Consider the following 19774-nt stretch of genomic DNA (forward strand, 5'->3'; position numbering starts at 1 on the left):
AGTTTAAATATAACACAAACTCATTTAATTCTAACAGTGTACCCTCCCATAGCAGAAAACAGTCGTCAACAAAACGTTGAAAAAATTTTATATTATGTCTGTACTGATTGGTATCACAAAACAAAAAGTTTCTTTCCCACTGATAAAGTACCCATAGCCACACCTGTCAGCTGTAAGTACAAAGAACCATCAAAAAGGAAGATATTATTCCTTAATACCACATCAATAAGGCTACACATATTTTCAATTTTCCTGAAATTAGGCTCAGGGCAGGATATCAAGAATTCTCTTAACAACTCAATTCCTATATCAATCGGAATAACCGTGAATAGGGAAACAATGTCAAGAGTCACCAAGTAGTATTTCTTATTAATTAAATCTATTTTGCCTATACTATACCAAGCTTTGAGTTTAGATAGAAAATCTATAGTATCACGAAGAATAGATTCACATGTACTTAAGAAAGGTTGAAGTTGGGCATGTAGATATACTGAGATGGGTTCAGTCACACAATAGGTCTCATGGGTGGGTCTGTCCGTGACTTGTGGATCTTTGGAATGCCATACAATTGTGGAATAACAGGGCAAGGAACAGTTAAGTAATTAAACGGATCAATATCTATGTCACCATTCAATTGTAATTCATATATCACCATATTGACATACGAAACACAGTTCTTGACGTCCACAGAAGTAACACACCTGAAAGCCACAGTATCCAACAGTAGCATTAACATAGCTGAAGTGTACTTATCTTTATCCATAAGCACAACAACTCCCCCCTTATCAGCTTGTTTAATAATGATGTTCTCACAAGATTGTAACTCTCTATATGCCTTAAATTCTTCACAAGTTAAATTAAAGCATTTCTTATCATCTCTAAAGTTTGCGTAGTAAGCATTTCTTATCTGACACTCACACAGGTCGTGGAATGCCTTAACTACAGGTACATGGACAGGAATAAAAGTGCTTAAACGTTTAAAGGTTTGTTTTATCAGCATACTATTACCAAACACTAATTTTAAGCTTAAAAGTCTGGTAAACTGTTTCAAGTCTGTGAGCGCTGTAACTAAGTCGTCACTACATGAAGGAATAAAGTTCAACCCTTTGGACAGGAGCGAGTAGTGTGCTTCATGTAATTGGAAGCTAGAAAGATTCAATGTACCTCTGTGGATTTCTTGCTGTATTTGCTCACCCCTAAAGGGCTGTCCAACTTCCTTTTGTTAGGTGCAACCACGCTTGGCGAAGTGAGATTTCTTGAAGAAGCTGCTTACAGTCTCCAAAATTAAGCATAGTTTGCTGTATCCTTCTATTTTTTGCACCGCTGGCATTATCTATCATCCCAAACCATCTGGTCCTATAGTCGGGGGGTTGGGCTCAGAGCAATCAATACGTGTATGATGAGGCAAAGCGATGTTATCATTAATTACATCAAGAGTATCTAGTGGAGAATTGGCTGGTTGTTTTGCCATAGCGTTGTTTCTATATTTAACATAATTTTCTCTTGGCCAAGAGAAGATATTTCCTTTTGAGAAATCATTAATGTCCCTGAGGAGCTTACGTTTCTTAGTAGCTTCCATCTTCACATCTAAGGCTTGCATTCTTTCTACCATATAGATTCAAAATAGTCACTAAGTCATTTTCAAGGACAGTAATTTCTTTTTTAAGACCTTCTTCAATGTTAGAAAAATATTTCATAAGACACATGTAATCAATGCCTAGTTTAATATTTAGTTGTTGCCACTTCTTGAGTAGTTCAAAACTATTAGCTTTTCTTTCCAAGAGCTCCAGAGATTTATTGAACTCTGAAATAGCATCATGAGCAAGAGTAGAATTATCCATAGGCATTTCACTAGTCCCTTCAACAACATGCAGCAATGGATTAACCTCCATATTGATGAGAGACTTAATAGAAGCAATTGAATTTGCCATATGTTGACTAGAAAAGCTGCCAAACAGACCTTAAAAGGTGGAATCCTTTGAAACCAGCAAGTAGCAAGATCCAAAAACACAAATGCAACAACAGATAGCAAAGCAAAAACAAAACGTCAGTAGGAGAAACCGCTACTAAGAAACGTAAGCTCCTCAGGGACATTAATGATTTCTCAAAAGGAAACATGCGGAGACTGTAAAGGAGCATGCAGCTTCTTCAAGAAATCTCACTTCGCCAAGCGTGGTTGCACCTAACAAAAGGAAGTTGGACAGCCCTTTAGGGGTGAGCAAATACAGCAAGAAATCCACAGACAGACTTGAAACAGTTTACTAGACTTTTAAGCTTAAAATTAGTGTTTGGTAATAGTATGCTGATCAAACAAACCTTTAAACGTTTAAGCACTTTTATCCCTGTTCATGTAGTCAGATAAAAAATGCTTACTACGCAAACTTTAGAGATGATAAGAAATGCTTCAATTTAACTTGTGAAGAATTTAAGGCATATAGAGAGCTGCAATCTTGTGAGAACATCATTATTAAACAAGCTGATATAGATATTGATCTGTTTAATTACTTGACTGTTCCTTGCCCTGTTATTCCACAATTGTATGGCATTCCAAAGATCCAGAAGTCACGGACAGACCCACCCATGAGACCTATTGTCTGATACTATAGATTTTATATCTAAACTTAAAGCTCTGTATAGTATAGGTAAAATAGATTTAATTAATAAGAAATACTACTTGGTGACTCTTGACATTGTTTCCCTATTCACGGTTATTCCGATTGATATAGGAATTGAATTGTTAAGAGAATTCTTGATATCTTGTCCTGAGCCTAATTTTAGGAAAATTGAAAATATGTGTAGCCTTATTGATGTGGTATTAAGGAATAACATCTTCCTTTTTGATGGTTCTTTGTACTTACAGCTGACAGGTGTGGCTATAGACATAATATAAAACTGTTAGAATTAAATGAGTTTGTGTTATATTTAAACTCATTATCTCCCTTTTGAAATTTAAAATGTGCTGTCTAGAAACACATTAACATAACTATTGAAGGGGACACTATACACGAGTTTACATAGGAAAGACGTTATGCAGTGCAGGTACACTCACACTCATGCACATATGCCCCATACCTTTATAGTGGATATAGTGATATGTTAATTTCTAATGAGAAGAGGAAATTATTGAAGACAGGGAGAATGAGAAAAAGCTTTTTTTTCTAGTTTTGATTGTGAGGGTGAGGGACATGACAGATTTACTTCACAGGAAACACTCATAAGATATTAATTAAACAGATTATTTGTAATAATTGGCTAGTTCTTATGGCTAGTGATGAATTTGAAAATTTTTTAAATAGACCATACTTTGCTTATATAAGAAACTGAAAAAAAAAAAGTGTCCTATAAGGATTTTCCTTTCCTACTAACACTTATGTGTCCTGTCTCTCCAGTCCCTGGTCATACAAAATGTTAACTGTTGTGTTGTGTGTTGAACATCATTTGTGAAGATAGTGATTTATTTGTGCACCCCTGTAAAAAAAAGAAGTTCAAGTTTCATATATCAGCTACATGTACAACTACTCATTTAGTATATCTAAATCAGATATTAGGAGGTGTATAGATAAAATGGTTTAGGGCTATAGACTGTGTTCAACCCTCCATTAGGGGGGAGATATCAACAATGCCCTAGAAACCAAAGAATATGGGTGGGATTTTGATTTGGCCAGTGACCTCCCCTGGCCTCAACACTATGGTTAGTATTAAACCAATACTGATTAAGCTTAGTAGAACTAAGTTGTGATATAGTTCCATACATCATGCATTACATGCATTAAATGCATTTAATTATTTTAACAATTTTGTTAATACCTTATATGTATTGAATGTATAGTTACAATTTTAACAGTGTTCTTATTTTTATCTTTATTTTTATTTACTTCTTGTCTGTCATGTTTTAAATATAAGTCATGTGATTTTGGCTGCCAATCATATGACTCTTCTTGGACCTATATATACAGAGAATGTACTCATGTATTTTAGTATTGACAAAGGATTATATCCGAAAGCTCTGCTCGATATTAAAGTGGTTTCTCCTACTGACGTTTTGTTTTTGCTTTGCTATCTGTTGTTGCATTTGTGTTTTTGGATCTAGCTGATTATTTCTCCCAGGATTTTCTTAAGCTCCATTATAGCAGCTTTCAGTGGAATATAAATGGATGCCAGTGTAATCCTCCTCCCTTGCCAATAACCCCTTAGTACTCCAAACTACCATTATTGTCTTTATCCTCTTCTATCACTATTGTATCTCCTCTTGCAATTAATATAAGTACTCCTATCTTCCTTTGCCACAAGTATTCCACTGTATAACCACCCTGAAAACCTTTCTTTATCAAATTCACATGTTCATTTTTTTCCAGGTGTGTCTCCTATACATAGCTATTTGCACTCTACATTTTTAATATAGTTCGCTACTCTTTCTTTTTTTTTTATGTATTTACCTGTGAGACCATTAACATTTAAAGACATTACAGAAAGCATCATATTCTTGAAAAATTGTTATTCCTACCTTTTATCGGTAACATATTTTTTTGTTAAATGTCTAGTTCTAGCTTATATGTTCCATGCCTGTACTCTTTAGCAGGCTAATCTTTTATGTTGTTGTTTCTTGTCATCTCCATTTCAGCGTATGTCACATCTTGCAGAAGTTTTTGTTTTATTGAAAACCCTGAAAAAAAATACAAACATACCCCAATACCCCCTAAAACCTATTGACTTAATAATAACACACAAACATATGTACATCTTCAAATATTGAAGTTTTAGTCTCCTAATAGGAACAAATGTTCCAAACTGACAGCCCCCCACACACACACTTCAGATAACCTAAAAGAAAGTTTATCCATGATAAGGCACATGGTACAGCCTGTGGTTCTATTAAGTGCTCTCTGGCTTAATCTTATCTTTATAGCTGTCTCAACTGGGAAAACACTTGAATGCTTTTAGAAAACATTTTCTGCAAGCCATTTCTCTTTATCAGATTGTCTGCTAGAGACATGAGAACCAGACACAAAACTGTTCACTAGCAAAAAAAAAAAGCTTTATAATAATCAATATTATTTTGTTTACTTGCTTTCTCTTGAAATTGTTACTAGATTAAGCTAATGGCCTAACCCAGTCATTCCCTTATGCAGGAATGAGAAATAGCACACTAATTTTTCTTTTGTCGTGCTCTTTTAACCAGATTTTTTAAACATTGCAGTGCCTACATTTCTTAAAACTGAACAAGGAGAAAGAGTGAAGGGAGATAGAAAAAGGAGCACTTATTTACATTAGTATCTTCATTACACGTAAAAATAACTGAAAAAAATTACTTTATAGCATACTAAAAAAATCATGCCCTATCAAAATAGTACTATTACAAAATGAATTGTTTTACTTAGAGTTACCTTTCTCCCTCATTTTCCCCTCCTGAGTATTTCTGTGAACATTAATAATATGAAGTAGGGCATATGCTTTCGAGTCTCCTACAAGTTTAACAAAGTCGAATATTTTCAGATTTTCGTGTTATGTCAATATAATTATTGCTTTGTAATCCACATTTGTAAATTTCCAAGTTACTGATTTTATTCTCCAAACATTAATGACAAGAAGTAGGGCATATGCCTTTGATTCCCCTACAAGTTTAACAAAGTCCAATAAAGTCCTTTCCAGATTTTCTTGTTCTTTTCCTGTTCATATCCAGCTCCCAAAACCTGTCTCTGCTTCATTTCCAGTGTATCCTAGATTCTTCTAGTCACCTCTTGTGATTTTTTCCCTCTCTCAAGCATTTTCCATTAAAACATTGGAAAATGTTTCACTGGCACTGTCTCCCTCTGGTCTTTATTACCAGAAGAAGAAGCAGCAGAATCTCCTTCTGTTTCACTGCTCATTTTTTGTTGGACAAACTTTATTTTTTCCTTAGCATGTACTTCATCAAAAAATTATTTTGTTCCTCCAGGGAAGAAATATTTTGAAGATAGCTGGGTACAGCAGTTTGGATCTCACGCCTGCTTTTCGACATTCCCTGAATAATGGAATAAATTTACTCCTCTTCTGCCTGATGTACAAGAAGTAGTCATTCTCCTCAAACACGCTGCTCTCTCCTACTTTTAGTACTTTGTCCTTCTGCCACAGTTTTGTCAGAATCAACTCCTCCTGCTGGTAAGATTGCATCTTTATTATTAAAGGTCTACGTTGTTTTCTCATAGCCAGGTTTGGAGCATGCACACAATGTGCGCTTTCAATTAACAATTCCTGTTGTGAAATATCAGTCCAGTTGCTTATTTGTGCTTTCATAAAGTTAATACAGTCTGTTCCTTCCAGCTTCTTGGGTACAGCAGAAAATCTCAGGATGTTATGTAGTCCAATCTCGCCTACATTCTTACCCTTGAGTTCGGAGCCAAACCTCGGCTCTGACTCGGCCATACTCTAACTCGAAGTCTTCAATTGGCTCGTGGCTAGGAGGTATCCCATATTGCAATGAGCCCATCCCAGATCTCGTTTGCCGCTCGTTATGCTCAGACGTGGTTTTGCTCTTGGCCGTGGCTAAGTATAATTTTTTCTTCTAAATTTAAACAAATTGTTGACCAAAAAGCTATTTTCATAGCTACCTTGTGTGTATTGTTTCTGCTGGTTGTGTGGTCAGTTCTGTTGACCTTGTGGTATCCCGTTCACCCCTTGTTTCCACGGGCTAGGCCCATTTTTCAGTCAGAGGACCTTGTTCTCCCTACTGTCCAGTTGTAGTTTTTCCTATTTGTTGGTGTTTTGTTGTTTCTTTGGTGTTAGTCTCTTGTTTCCTGGGCTAGGCCCGTTTAAATTAGAGGACCTCATCCTCCTTGCGGTTGTGTGTGGTGTAGACCATTTCAGTTAGAGGCTGTAGTTTCCTGCGCCCGTCTGTGTTTGGTTTTGGTGCAAGGGTGTTCCTGTGTTCCCCTGTGTGGTGTGTGGAGTTTTCTTATCAGCATGTCTAAGGATCCCAAAGAACACAGGCCTTCGGGCTTTAAAAAGTCTGTAGAATGTAGTAACAAGATGTCATTAACTAATGGGCACTCAGTGTACGTGTACTGCTTGGGGGCTATTCATCTCCAAGAATCATGCTTGTTCTGCCAGGCTTTCAGTCCCCATGTACTGCAAGAGAGGAAGAACAAGCTTATCTTAAAAGGACTACTGAAACCTTCCTTTGAAGAAGACTTGGAGAGGTCTTCTGGTTCCAGATCCTCTCCTTCCAAACCGCACAAGAAATCAGAGAAAAAATCTACAAAAAAGTGCTCTCCGTCTCCGTCAGTTTCCTGTTACTTTTTCGGCTTTATTGGCTTCGATGCCGACAGAAGGCAGTATATCGACTATGTCGACATCCTGGTGACAGATATTCTAGTTCAGAGCCGGTCTCCAGTTCCTCGACCAGTTTCTCCGTCTCATAGGTCTCCCTATGTAGGGAATTCCAGATCTCCGACCTTATCCTCTAGGTCCCTCTCTGATGACGATGTCGATAGAGCGGTGCAGAAACTGCTCCAGTCATCGGTGCTGGCTAAATTGTTTTCGGTTCTGGACCAGTCAGCCCTGGAGTCCATCCTCCCCTCCTGTTTGGCTGTTCCTCCTCCGAGCCTTTTTTGGCTTTCGGAGCCAGAGCTGTCAGTTCCGTCGGATGCCGTGAAGTCGGTTCCCGTAGCCCCCTCTGGCCTCTTGGCTCCGATCTGACCCCATCGGCGCCGTCCACGGAATCCAGGATACTTGGTTCACCGGTCGGTCCCGAGAGGGAGGTCTCTGATCGATCTTCTTCGGCTCCTAGCCTTCCTCTTGGTGCTTCGGCTTGGGTGAGCTTGGATCCAGTATCGGCTTCGGACCTCATCTCTTCAGCTCTGAGGGCTACTACCATATCTTCCACAGTCAGTCGACCTTCGGAGTTGGGGATTTCAGCTTTCGAGGTCATGAGGAGCGTGCTGGCCAGGTCGTCAGCTGCATCTTACAGCACCGACACTCTGCCCCCTCCAGCACCGGTATCAGTCTTGGATCACCCTCTATCCATGGACAGCCTCATGTGAGGCAAGATGGACTACATACATTAAATGTTATGGTGAGTACATAACTTCTTGTTTTCCCTACGTGCTCTGTCCTCTAATGCTATTATTTTTTTGAAACATCTCTTCTGGTGCAGTTCCATACTCAACCAGCCTTTTCTTCATTTGGACTTCTGAATTTTGCAGTTTTATCACCTTATCTGAATATCTGTTTAAAGCTTCTTCCATTTTTTCTCAGCTTTTATTTTTTGAGTTGATAAACTCTGTGACACTGCCACCCCAGCTATATGGAATTCTGCAAATAATCATATGTCATTTGTGAATATCAACATGATTCATATGCTTTTCTTACAAATGTAATAGAACTATATGTTATGTGTATATTAAACTACTAGTGTAGAAGTGTGTGTTGAACAGGATTTGTACAGTACTGAGCTTCAAGGATGTGTCCACAGTGTGTCCTACTGGAAAAGAACAGAAATGTGTACAAACTATATATCTGTGCAAATGTATGTTTTAATAGTGGAAGCTGGAACATACAGAGTTAACTTACAAAACTTCAAGAAAATAAGTTGAAATTTAAGTGTTTTACATCTGTGTTATCTCTCAGTTTCAGTGAAGCAGACACAATGTCTAGCACTAGAGGTTTTTCTATTGTCTTGGAGAGAAGTAATTATTGGGTCTAAAATGTAAAAGTGTTTAATTATTTTACGACGTCCAGTTCTCAGCAAACATCTGAGAGATATGTATTTTTAACACAGCGATGTTAGTTTCTGTTAGCCTGGGAACTGAAGGCAGGTGACAGAGCATTGTCAACTAAGCTGACCCAGCAGGAACATTTGATATTAATTTAAGAACTTTCTCAGAGAGAAACTTTGCATTTTGTCTTTGACGTGAAAACATCCATCATCAGCACTTCTGCCTGTGTGTTGTCTGTAAGTATGACTTTGGGCATAGTATCTCTCTTAGATATAGTTAGGAATATAGTAAAGATTAGTTTAGATGTTTTCTGTATTTATTTGAGACTGTCCTGCAATATTTCCTGTGATTTTGAACTCTGTAGTTACTGTGTTGTTTGAATATTGTCTAGTTCTTTTATTGTTTTTATTAAATATATTTTAATCTTTGTGGCTGATATTTGTGAGTCATATTTAAGCTCTTAAGGTACCTGCATATGTATTTCGTGACACTGTACAGGCCAATCCTAAATAGCCTTGCAAGTCTTGGTCGCATTTACCATTTGGATTTATAGTAACATCACACAGTAGGATTGGTCACCCTTTGGGAAGGGTCTTAAAGTAGCTGATAAGGGGTACTGGTGGCAGTGATAATTACCTTATGGTGTGGGCAGAAGGGGGCATAGCTAATAAACCTGTGTCAACCTTTCTCAGGTGTGTGTTTGTGTATAAATCAATTGTGTGCGTGTCAGCTACTTGGGCAGGGACACAAAGCACTGGTTGGACGGAGAGAGTGTTGGGAGGACTTGGCTTGGAACCCTGGCTAAGGACTTAACTCTATAGCTGTGCCAGTGGATAGTCTTATTGGTGATCTGGAGAAACAAGAATGTGAGCTCTCTGTGTGCTCTTAAGGGAAATTGTACTTTACTCTGTGTGTCTCATCCTCCCATTGTGTACATCCCTCACTGTTGCCAGTTGTGAGGATTGAGGCTTCTTGATTACTGGGCCAGTGCAGGAGCGTCTCATACTCCATCAGTGTTTCATTTACTTTAGTCAGGTCCAAGTGTAGTTGCCTTATACTTTCTACTGGCTTATTGGAAGTCATGTCTGGAGCTTGCACTGCTTTTTGCTGAGCAGCTGTAGTACTTTTCCCAGTCAGTGTTTTTGTCTCTTTTTGTAGCTGATTTTCCTTCAGGTTCTTTGTATTTATTTTTTCCTGGCATCCAGGCAGTGCACTTATTAGCCAGTTATTGAAATTTACCCAGAAATCTAGGTGCACAGCTTTCTCTGCTAAGTTTCTGTTTTCACATTGGGAGAGCTAGAGTTAAGCTGTTACTCCATGTGCAGCCATCTTGGAAGTTCCCAGTACTTGTTACACATTAAACTTAGGTGAACTGTGTAGGATTGCAGAGTTAATAAGTAATTGACTGAAAAACAGCACAGAAGTTCTCCATTGTTCAGGAATATCTACTGTCATTAGTTTGTAATTTATACAAACTTAACAATAACATTTATGGTGCATGTGCAGTGAAAATGTGTATCTTTTTTGTGTTTTTAGCAAATTCATGAACTGCAAATCCAGATTAGCACAGTGTCACAATCAGAACATGAATTAATAGAGGCCAATCAAAAACTGAGAGAGATGCTGGAACGACTGAAAGAAGAAGTACGAAATGCAAGAAGACAAGCAGAGAAGACACAACAAGATGCTGAAAAGTATGGCCCCTTTTTCTTTTGATTTCCTCCATGCACTATTTTTCTACTCCTTTGTACAGATGTCAGTGTTTTTAAACTCTGCATCAGACATTTAACTGTAGGTCTAGTTTAGTGACTTAAATTATCATTTATTACTTATTTCATAAAGCTGCTTTTTTTGCAAATATAGATATACATGCCATACAACAAAAATGTATATTTGTGTGTAGGCTGAAACTTATTTGTAATACTGTGCTTATGAAGTACAGTGGGTTGTCTATACCCTTCATCTGCAGTGAGCTGTATCGATGAAAAGCAGTTTAACTTTGTATTTCTTCAAGATACTTTGCCTCTACCAGTATTGTTTAGAGTTTGCTGACTGATATTGAGGTAAACACCTTAACTGTTATGCCACCCACAACTAAATATACATGACTGTATTTGAACCCATGCTTTTCTGGTTTACATTTCCTGATTAAGTGCATTAGTCAGACATGCCCCAGAACCAACTTTCAGCATAATTACACAGTCAATATCCTCCACGGGTCAGTATAAAATAATGCGAGTGTGCCAAACTGTTACAGATTGAAAGTACTGCCTCTAGCCAATTGATGTTTGGATACAGAAGCATTTAATTTCTTGTATGTTACATGGTTTTGTTTTCTGTTTGTATGCCTTTTTGTTTCTTTGGCTCAATAATTTTGAGACCTTATTATTTTCTGGTTCTTTTGTTAAAGTAGCAGTTTTATTATGTTAACCACAAATTCTGCTAAGAAGTAACAACTTTGAAACTAACGAATAATGAATTCAGCAGAAGTTGAGAAGATCTGTGGACCGTGTTGTCTGTTCTACTGTATGCTGACCTGAAATATTCTCCTTGATGGGGTCTTCCTTGAATTCATTGTTTTAACCAACTGGAACTTACAACTACCTGGAAAATCCTCTGTCAGAGATGCCTTGTGCATTAACTCTGATCCACTTCATAATGTCACCAAATATGCCAGTGCACTCATCCCTAATGTAGCTCATGAGGATTATATATCTTATGGTAATATATAGCTACGTGAAGACAACATCATGTGGTACACTTCTTTCTAGAATCAGAGTAAAGAGCTCATAGAGGCTGGAAGTAAATCTGTAGTGCCTGTGTTGTGTACTGAGTATGGTAATACATGATCTGATGTTGCACATAGATACCTGCATTTCTTTTTAGCTACTTACTCACTGTGAGTTATGATCTTGCTATTATTGTTAGTGATGTTAATGTATTGCCCTGCCAGATAATATGCTGGCCAAGTGGACACTTTAGTTGGTTTGTCAGCCATGACCCACACCAGCATTGTCTCTACTGCTTGTGGAATGCACATTCAGTCAGCCAGTGCCACAAGTGTAGAGGTTTAACACTCCCACTTTAGGGAAGTGTTTGGATTCCTTTGCATTCCAAAAGGTGACAGAAGTTGAGAATTCCTCATGAGATAAATAGCAGGAGAGTCCCATCACAGCCCCAGATGCAGATTGGAGCATTTCCAGAAGGAATTATGTTCAAAGAGTATGCCTTGGTCTAGATTTCCTGAATGTAAGTCTGTTTCAGAAACAGCATTCTGGATCTGCAGCTGTTGCAGTGTTCCTCCACTGGTGAAGACTTGAGCCAGCAACTGTCCTGTGCAGACAGGAACAGAGAGGAGGTGTGCCTCTGGTTCGCACTTTAGGGATGTGTCACTGAGCTGCAGTACTGCTTCTCCTCTGGATGAGCTTCTGCAGCTGTTATATGAGCAGAATAAGTCCATGGAGCAACATTATAAATCATCTGGTCACACATTAGTGATACTTGAAGTTTTCTGCCATAGGACTTCCAGCAGGCCAGCTGAGCCATTAGTCTCGTTTGAAGAGGAACCTTCTAGAAGTTCCAGACAAGGGCTAGTGGGTCAGGGCTTAGACATCAGACAGCAGCATAATGTCTAGTATGAGAGTCATTTATGAGTAAAGGAGCATTATCTTAGGAGAATATGGTGTTAAGACAGTGCCTGGCCTGGTGAAGGACTCATTTCTCTATGTATTACCTATGATACATGGCATTGACTATTGTGTCAATGAAAATGGATTAGTCAAAGATTGCATCAAGCAACAATGTATATTGCTAGCTCATAGAACTCTTGGAGTAAGGAAGTTTCACCTTAATCCAAAGTTTGAATGACAGCTATACTGCTCCCAACTGAAAAGTATTCATTCACGGTGTCACCAATAAGTGCACGATACCTCTTCTTGTTTGTAAAAATAAAAATTGATTTATTGCAAGAGAATAAAAACCACTGAACAGTGTTTAGCGCTTTCACCCACCAAAATGTGGGCTTCTTCAGAACACTTTTTAGAAACAAACAAGCTGTTTAAATTTAAAAATTGGCGCCAAAGAAGGCAGCATTTAAAGCCGTATACATGTTATTCACTTCATTGTACATGGTATATAAATCACCATATAACTATACTTCCTACTGAACATAACATTCAGCTAAAAACTAAACGTGGTTTTTATTCTCTTGCAATAAATCCATTTTTATTTTTACAAACAAGAAGAGGTATTGTGCACTTATTGGTGACACCATGAATGAGTACTTTTCAGTCGGGAGCAGTATAGCGGTCATTCAGTTGTGGTTTTTATCATAGATGTCATCGGTGACAACGCACCTCCAAGTGAAACGGAGCAAGATGAATTAACCAAATTGCGAGCTGAAGTGACTTCCTTGAAAACGGAGGTCAGTAGGATCTTGGAACTTGTATTGGATTTTACATGGGCCAGTGAAAAAACAGATATGGTCACTACAGGTACTGTAAATGAATGTGAACCTTTACAAGCCACGTTTTCCAACAGCGGCAATAATAAAGAACATGTCACATCAAAGAACATTGATGTTACTAATCCGGGCAAGGATCCAAAAGACCACCCGAGCACTACATCGCATACTTTTCACCAAGGGGAGGTTAACGACAGTTTCAACATTCCCAACGGACAAGGAACGAGGTTCAGGCAAACACCGATAGATTTGGAGAATGTTTTTGAGATCACGGAACAATTGAATAGCAGCAAAGCCAACATTTCAGATTTTACTTTTTATTTTTCTTTGTATGAAGTAGATGAGGAAGCTATTCATACTGGTGCCAAACCGAAGAGAGTTCCACCTCAGAAAACGTATTCTACAGTGGTGGGCAAAACTAATATACAACAGCAAAAAGGTCCTATTTTTTCACAAGCTATTTCCTGCAATCTTTCAGGTGGACAAAGGAATGATATTAAGGACACTTTTCTAAACAAATTTTTAACTAATAATTGTAATTTTGACAATGTTTTTACAAAAGGGGATGGTCCTTCATCCTCTAACCAGGATAATTTAGGAACTTTAAAGGATATGATTTATCAGTTGGGAAAGAAATTAAACAGAATTAATGGATGAAAAGCCGACAGTGCTTATTTGCATAAATGTTTAAATTTGAAAATTGTTCCCATGGGTTTGAGGTTTTTCAAGGTGCCAATGGGGACGGATATAAATGATACAAGTATTATTGAGTTTAATCAATTTTTTAATGAATGTGGCTTCAATTTCATGAGGCTTATAATAAAATATAATGATGAGAAACTTTGTAAATTAGTTCAGGATACAGAAATATTAAATAATAGGATAATTAATGATTTGTTGTTTTCAGAATGGGGGAGATTATATAAAAAACAGTATACTGTAGCAGAAAAAAAGATGCAAAGCATCAATGAAAGGAAACACAAGAAGATTTTAAGGGACATTGATCAATATAAGAAAGGACAGGCATACAAATGGGTATGTGATAAAGACAGTGAGTCGACAAAAAATAATGCACAAAATGGTCAACACACATTATCAGTACGATGAATCACATTTTCATCGGGTAGGAGACAGGCAGGTGAAATCATATGGAAACAAGAATCAAATGGACAGAAACCAGACAAGGTATTACAAGAAAACCAAGCAGAAAAATTGGGGGAAGGGCAAACAGTGGAATTAATCAAGGCAACAGATGAAAAGAAAGTAAGACATAATATTACTGTTGATGGGCACATTTATAGTTGCAACAATTTTAATATTTTTAATTATTCCAGTACTCAGATACAGTTGTCACATTTCAATCTGTTAGCAAAGGGAATTAAATATATACCCACCCCCTTCTTTGACTTGGTAGATTGTTTATGTGAGATAAAAAAGTTTGTGAGAAAGATAAATTTATCCATTTTGTTTAAGGATAGTCAAAAGTTGCCAAAAAGTGGTACTACAGATCCCAAAATAAAGAAAAAAAGTACTTTTATTCCCCCTAGTCACCCCTATGTAGACATATATGAAAAATTAGTGAGGCGTGAGACATACCAACTTTATCACAAAGTGAAAAACAATAAATCAGGAGGCAATTTAACCAAGGAAGAAATTCAAACTTTAATGGCTCTGCAAAAGGATAAGAACATCAGAGTAATGAAGCCAGACAAAGGGGGAGGGGTTGTTATTTATGATAACAGTCAATACATTAAAAAAATGTATGATATTTTACATCAGTCTTGAAATTATGAATCTATATCCATTAATGAGGTTCACATTGCATATCAGCGTATAGATTCATATATAGAGGAATTTCACATTGATGGTAGAATAACTGATGAGACATTCAATTGTCTGAAAGTTAAATTTCCCAGATTAGCGACGTTAGGTATACTGTAAGTTCACAAGAATATATCAGATCCACCCCTTCGACCTATAGTTTCAGGCAGCAAATCCAAAACTTTTCCAATAGGTAAAATAATAGATGTCTGGCTAAAACCTATATATGATAAAATAGTTCATATGGTTAAGAATTCATGGGAATTCCTAAGTAACTATCCAACAGATATATGCAAAGAAGGATACATAGTAGTTACTATAGATGTTATAGATTTATTTTCATGCATCCCCAAACAAGATGGTTTGGACACCTTTTGTAACAGCATCAGGAGACATACAAATTTTGATTGGGACAAAATTTGTTTGATAATGGAATGTATGTCCATGGTGTTAGACAATAATTTTATTTATTATGAAGGTGAACACTTCCATCAAACTAGGTGAGTGGCAATGGGTACAGCTTGTGCACCCATTTTTGCAAACTTGGTAATGTTAGATTGGGAGGATACCATCTTGTTCCCTAGTGAACATTTCAAGAGAATTAGGCATTATTCTAGATTCCTAGATGATATTTATATTCTATGGGATGACAGTATTGAGAATCTACACATTTTTATTGATTTCATTAACAACAGCAGCACATTTTTGAAATTCACTCATGCCTATAGTCAAGTAGGTTTGCCTTACTTAGACACATTAATTTATAGAAATGGAGGGGAAACAAAATCCCGCACACATCGGAAGAGCACTTTTTCTAATGATTACCTAGAATATGTTAGTTGTCATCCTGAGAAAATGAAGTATAATATATTTAAGGGACAATGTATATGGGCTGCACTGGTGACCTCCCATAACACTGACATGGTAGATGAAATTACTTTTATAACACATTTGTTTCAAGAGAGAGGATATCCCATTGAGATAATGCAAAAAGTAGGACAATATGTCATGTTGGAATGGGGGAATAAATATAAACCCCTATTGGGATCTGGGGATGTTAATAGATTCAGATTAAATGATAGAAGAAATAAACACAAATATGGTGAAAATGAAACTATCCAATACCAGCGATCTTGCATACTCACTTATAATTTGGAGGTTGAGCAGGTAATTAATATATTAACTAAATACCGGTTTCTGATTATGGGGGATTCCAGTTGGAAAGACATTATAGGAGCAAAACCAAGATTTGTGTATAAGATGGGGCATAACATAAAAATGTACCTTGAGAGACCTCATCAGACAACATCAACAACAGGGATTTATAAAGATAAAAGGAAATATACAACTAAATGTGGGATGTGTAACCAATGTACTTACATTTTAGAAACAGCTAAAATAACAATAGAAAATGTAGTTCATATGACAGTGAAATTCAAAAATGGTAATTGTAACACCAAAATGCTTGTATATCTGGCTAAGTGCACCCAATGTTCGGGATTTTACATAGGTAAAACCGAAAGATGTTTCAGAAAATGCATATACGATCACATTTATAGCATAAGAAGGAAAGACACCACAAATGCATTATATAGACACATTGAGAAGATGGGAGAATCCCATGAATTCCGGTTTGCTGTATTGGAAATCATTCATTCAGACCCTCGAGGGTGTGATTACAAAACCCTGTTAGGGTTTAAGGAAACTTGGTGGCAACTATATTTAGATGCAGTGAATCCACCTGGAATTAATGATTTCATTTCTTGCAAATCCATTCTGGAGATGTAATAGATTTACATTTGTGAGTTCAAACTTACCATTTTCCCAGTAGTATAGATATGATCAATACATTTTCATGGATTCTTATTATACAATCGCTATAGTATTTTAGTTAGACAACAGCAGTGTTTTAGGTAGTGTATGCACACGGGATGACAAGTGTATTGATTTAGAGTCAGATCAATAGTTATGCACATATAGTATGACACACCTTTATTATTATTTCTGTATTTTTAGTACTTAACATGTTTGTAGGATATATTTTTGAGATGTTTTAGTGACACAATTTTTGTACTAATATGAATTATTGTCACGAGTGATTTGTGAAGTTGTTGTATAAGTGAAGCAGATATGCATTTAAATTTAACGTTTAGTTTTAGTTGAATGTTATGTTCAGTAGGAAGCATAGTTATATGGTGATTTATATACCATGTACAATGAAGTGAATAACATGTATACGGCTTTAAATGCCGCCTTCTTTGGCGCCAATTTTTAAATTTAAACAGCTTGTTTCTAAAAAGTGTTCTGAAGAAGCCCACATTTCGGTGGGTGAAAGCGTTAAACACTGTTTAGTGGTTTTTATTCTCTTGCAATAAATCCATTTTTATTTTTACAAACAAGAAGAGGTATCGTGCACTTATTGGTGACACTGTGAATGAGTACTTAATCCAAAGTTTGTAATTCTGAAGCTGCTGTTGTTGGGGTGGGGGGGGGGGGTGTAGGGAACCTCTCCTTGCAAAAATTCCATTGTAATTTTGTTAATGTGGGAGTTGTGAGTCATTGGGTTTATTTTTGTCTTTGTTTTCTGAATCTTTCATTTTGTTTACAGAATTGCTATGAATCCTTGCCACCTTTTGCTGGGTCACATTCATGTGCAAGATCCATATGACCAAGCAGGCAAGCACCTATTGTGTCAGTCACATCCACCTCATACAAAACTGTGTATGAACCTTCACCTGGATGAATGGAGGCGAGTGGGAGGTCTTCCTTTTCTGGCATCTTTCAGTAGTTAGAAGACCCAGAGACCTTTGTCTGCGAGAAGGATAGGGAGAATGTGTTCATGCTCTCCCTCCTTCCTACCCCGAGATGAACCCTGCTTTGGTTAGATCTTAAATCTTATAAATTCTGTTACTGATTGGCCTCAACACTGCTTCATCCTCCAAAAAATGCTTTGTCATTTATCTGAGGAAGAAGCCCATGACGTTCTGGGTCTTCCTTTTCACCAAGTAGGTGACCAAGGATATGTTTCTATCATCTTGAAGGCAGTCTGATTCAGCTCTGGTCGCCTCTATAAAAGTTGATGTCTTTTACAAGCCCCAGGGGGGATGAGCAGAATCCCATACTTAGACATTTTTTTTTTTACATGTGAACTGTTTTGCTCAGTACAGAGCCAAGAATTGAAAGCAGTATGTCACTCTTCTCTAACAAGGTATCTAACTCTATGGAACACTGAATTAAGAGAGTGTACTCCTGACATGTTGTGGCTTAGGGTCCTCTAAACTTCACAGCTTGATCAAGTACTACTAAAGCTTGAAGACCTCACTGAGTTTCGTCTCAAATATGGTCTTCTTGAGACTCTGCCATCAACTTCTAGGGTAGGCTACAGTGGCATTGCTAAAGCTACAAGCTACAGAATCATGTATATGTCTGCATAGGATGGTTGAGATGTTTGTGATCCCAATTCAGAAGTAACACAAGGAAGTAATTTTTTTTTTTTTTATTTTGGCCAGGCCTCTACAGACCCTGTCAGTGAACTTTTAAAGAGGAAACAAGATCTTGCCATTGTAGAAGTCTTTTATGTTACTCCTTAACTACCTTGCCATTTCTCTTTGCTGGGAGTAGCCATCCACAAAAGATGAATGAGCCTCCTCATCATCAAGAAAAGGTGCTGAAATATCTCATGATTCTTCCTCCTCTTATACCTGCCACGTCTTTGTGAGACAACTCCAGTAGCTATAATTCTGCTTTTAATCTAGGACTCCCACTGGTGGTGATTAGCAGGTTCTGCAATTTCACCCCACCTTGGAAAAATGTTACATACTAACAGTGTGTTCTGAATGTGGTCATTCTTACGCATGTTTTAGAGCTTGGCTCCACTGGCAGATCAGTTCATCTTATTAGAGTTCTTTGGAGAGGCCCAGATTCTCCTACTTAAAGATGCCACTAACACTATCCTGTATTTGGAGTAGGGGTATTTACTCCTTCTTCTTCCTGTTTCTGAAGGGACTGCTTAATTTCTGACCCCCTCTGGAATTCAGTAACTTCTTTCAGGTAATCCAGTATGTCCCGTTTCAGATGGGGACTTTCCATGTTCTCATACCTGTGCTACTGTAGTGTATTTGAATGGTGTCAGTAGAAATGATGGATTTGATTTTGGGACTCTGCTTTAAGAGATTCATCTGGTTTCCTCTGAGTAGGTATCACATTTAGTGCAAAGGGTTATCATTTGAGCTTTCCTCAGTGTCTAGAGTTTACTAAGTCACTGGCCATGGCAGATGAGACCATGCATGAGAATGCATTTTATGTATTCCGCTTGCTGGATGACTGCCTTCTGGCAGCAATTGTGGCTGCAGTCCCTGGGAGTGACCATAAATTAAATGAAATCCTGTCTGACTCTTGATCAAGGGATAACTTTTATATGTGCAGATTCGGACACACTGCAGTCATGGTTGTTTCTTCATTTGATTAGTGCCCAGGAAGTCATGGATTTGACTACCTGTGTCAGGACACAGGCCACAGTTCAGGTACCGGTTTGGGGTGTATTAAGTGCCGCCATTTTGATGGAACTGTTTGTACTGTTGAAGGTGTTGCAGTGAAATATGAGTTTGTCAGCAGATGTTCTTCATTCCACATTGCTGCAGTCCTAACTATTGGGTAGTCCGCTGTCCAGTCGGCCCGAATACCAAAGTATATGGCTGACGTCGGTCAGGGCGCATTAGACTGACGTCAGTACGTCAGGGTACTAATGCGCATGACCGACGTCATATCCTCAGTCTTTTTTGCCGCATGGTCCGATGCA

General features: G+C 37.7%; 1 protein-coding gene across 3 annotated transcripts in view; it reads left to right on the top strand.

The window, feature by feature from the left end:
- The window catches only part of LOC122815283 (centrosomal protein of 83 kDa-like), a 1332042-nt gene that overhangs the window by 725276 nt on the left and 586992 nt on the right, over positions 1-19774 (top strand). For all 3 annotated transcript variants that reach the window (XM_044087644.1, XM_044087646.1, XM_044087645.1), the window contains exon 9: positions 10230-10387. In XM_044087644.1, the coding sequence (XP_043943579.1) occupies positions 10230-10387 (158 nt within the window). The remainder of the gene's footprint in view (positions 1-10229; positions 10388-19774) is intronic.

The sequence above is a fragment of the Protopterus annectens genome, chromosome 11.part0, assembly GCF_019279795.1.
Source record: "Protopterus annectens isolate FY-2018-M chromosome 11.part0, PAN1.0, whole genome shotgun sequence".
Taxonomy (NCBI): domain Eukaryota; kingdom Metazoa; phylum Chordata; order Ceratodontiformes; family Protopteridae; genus Protopterus; species Protopterus annectens.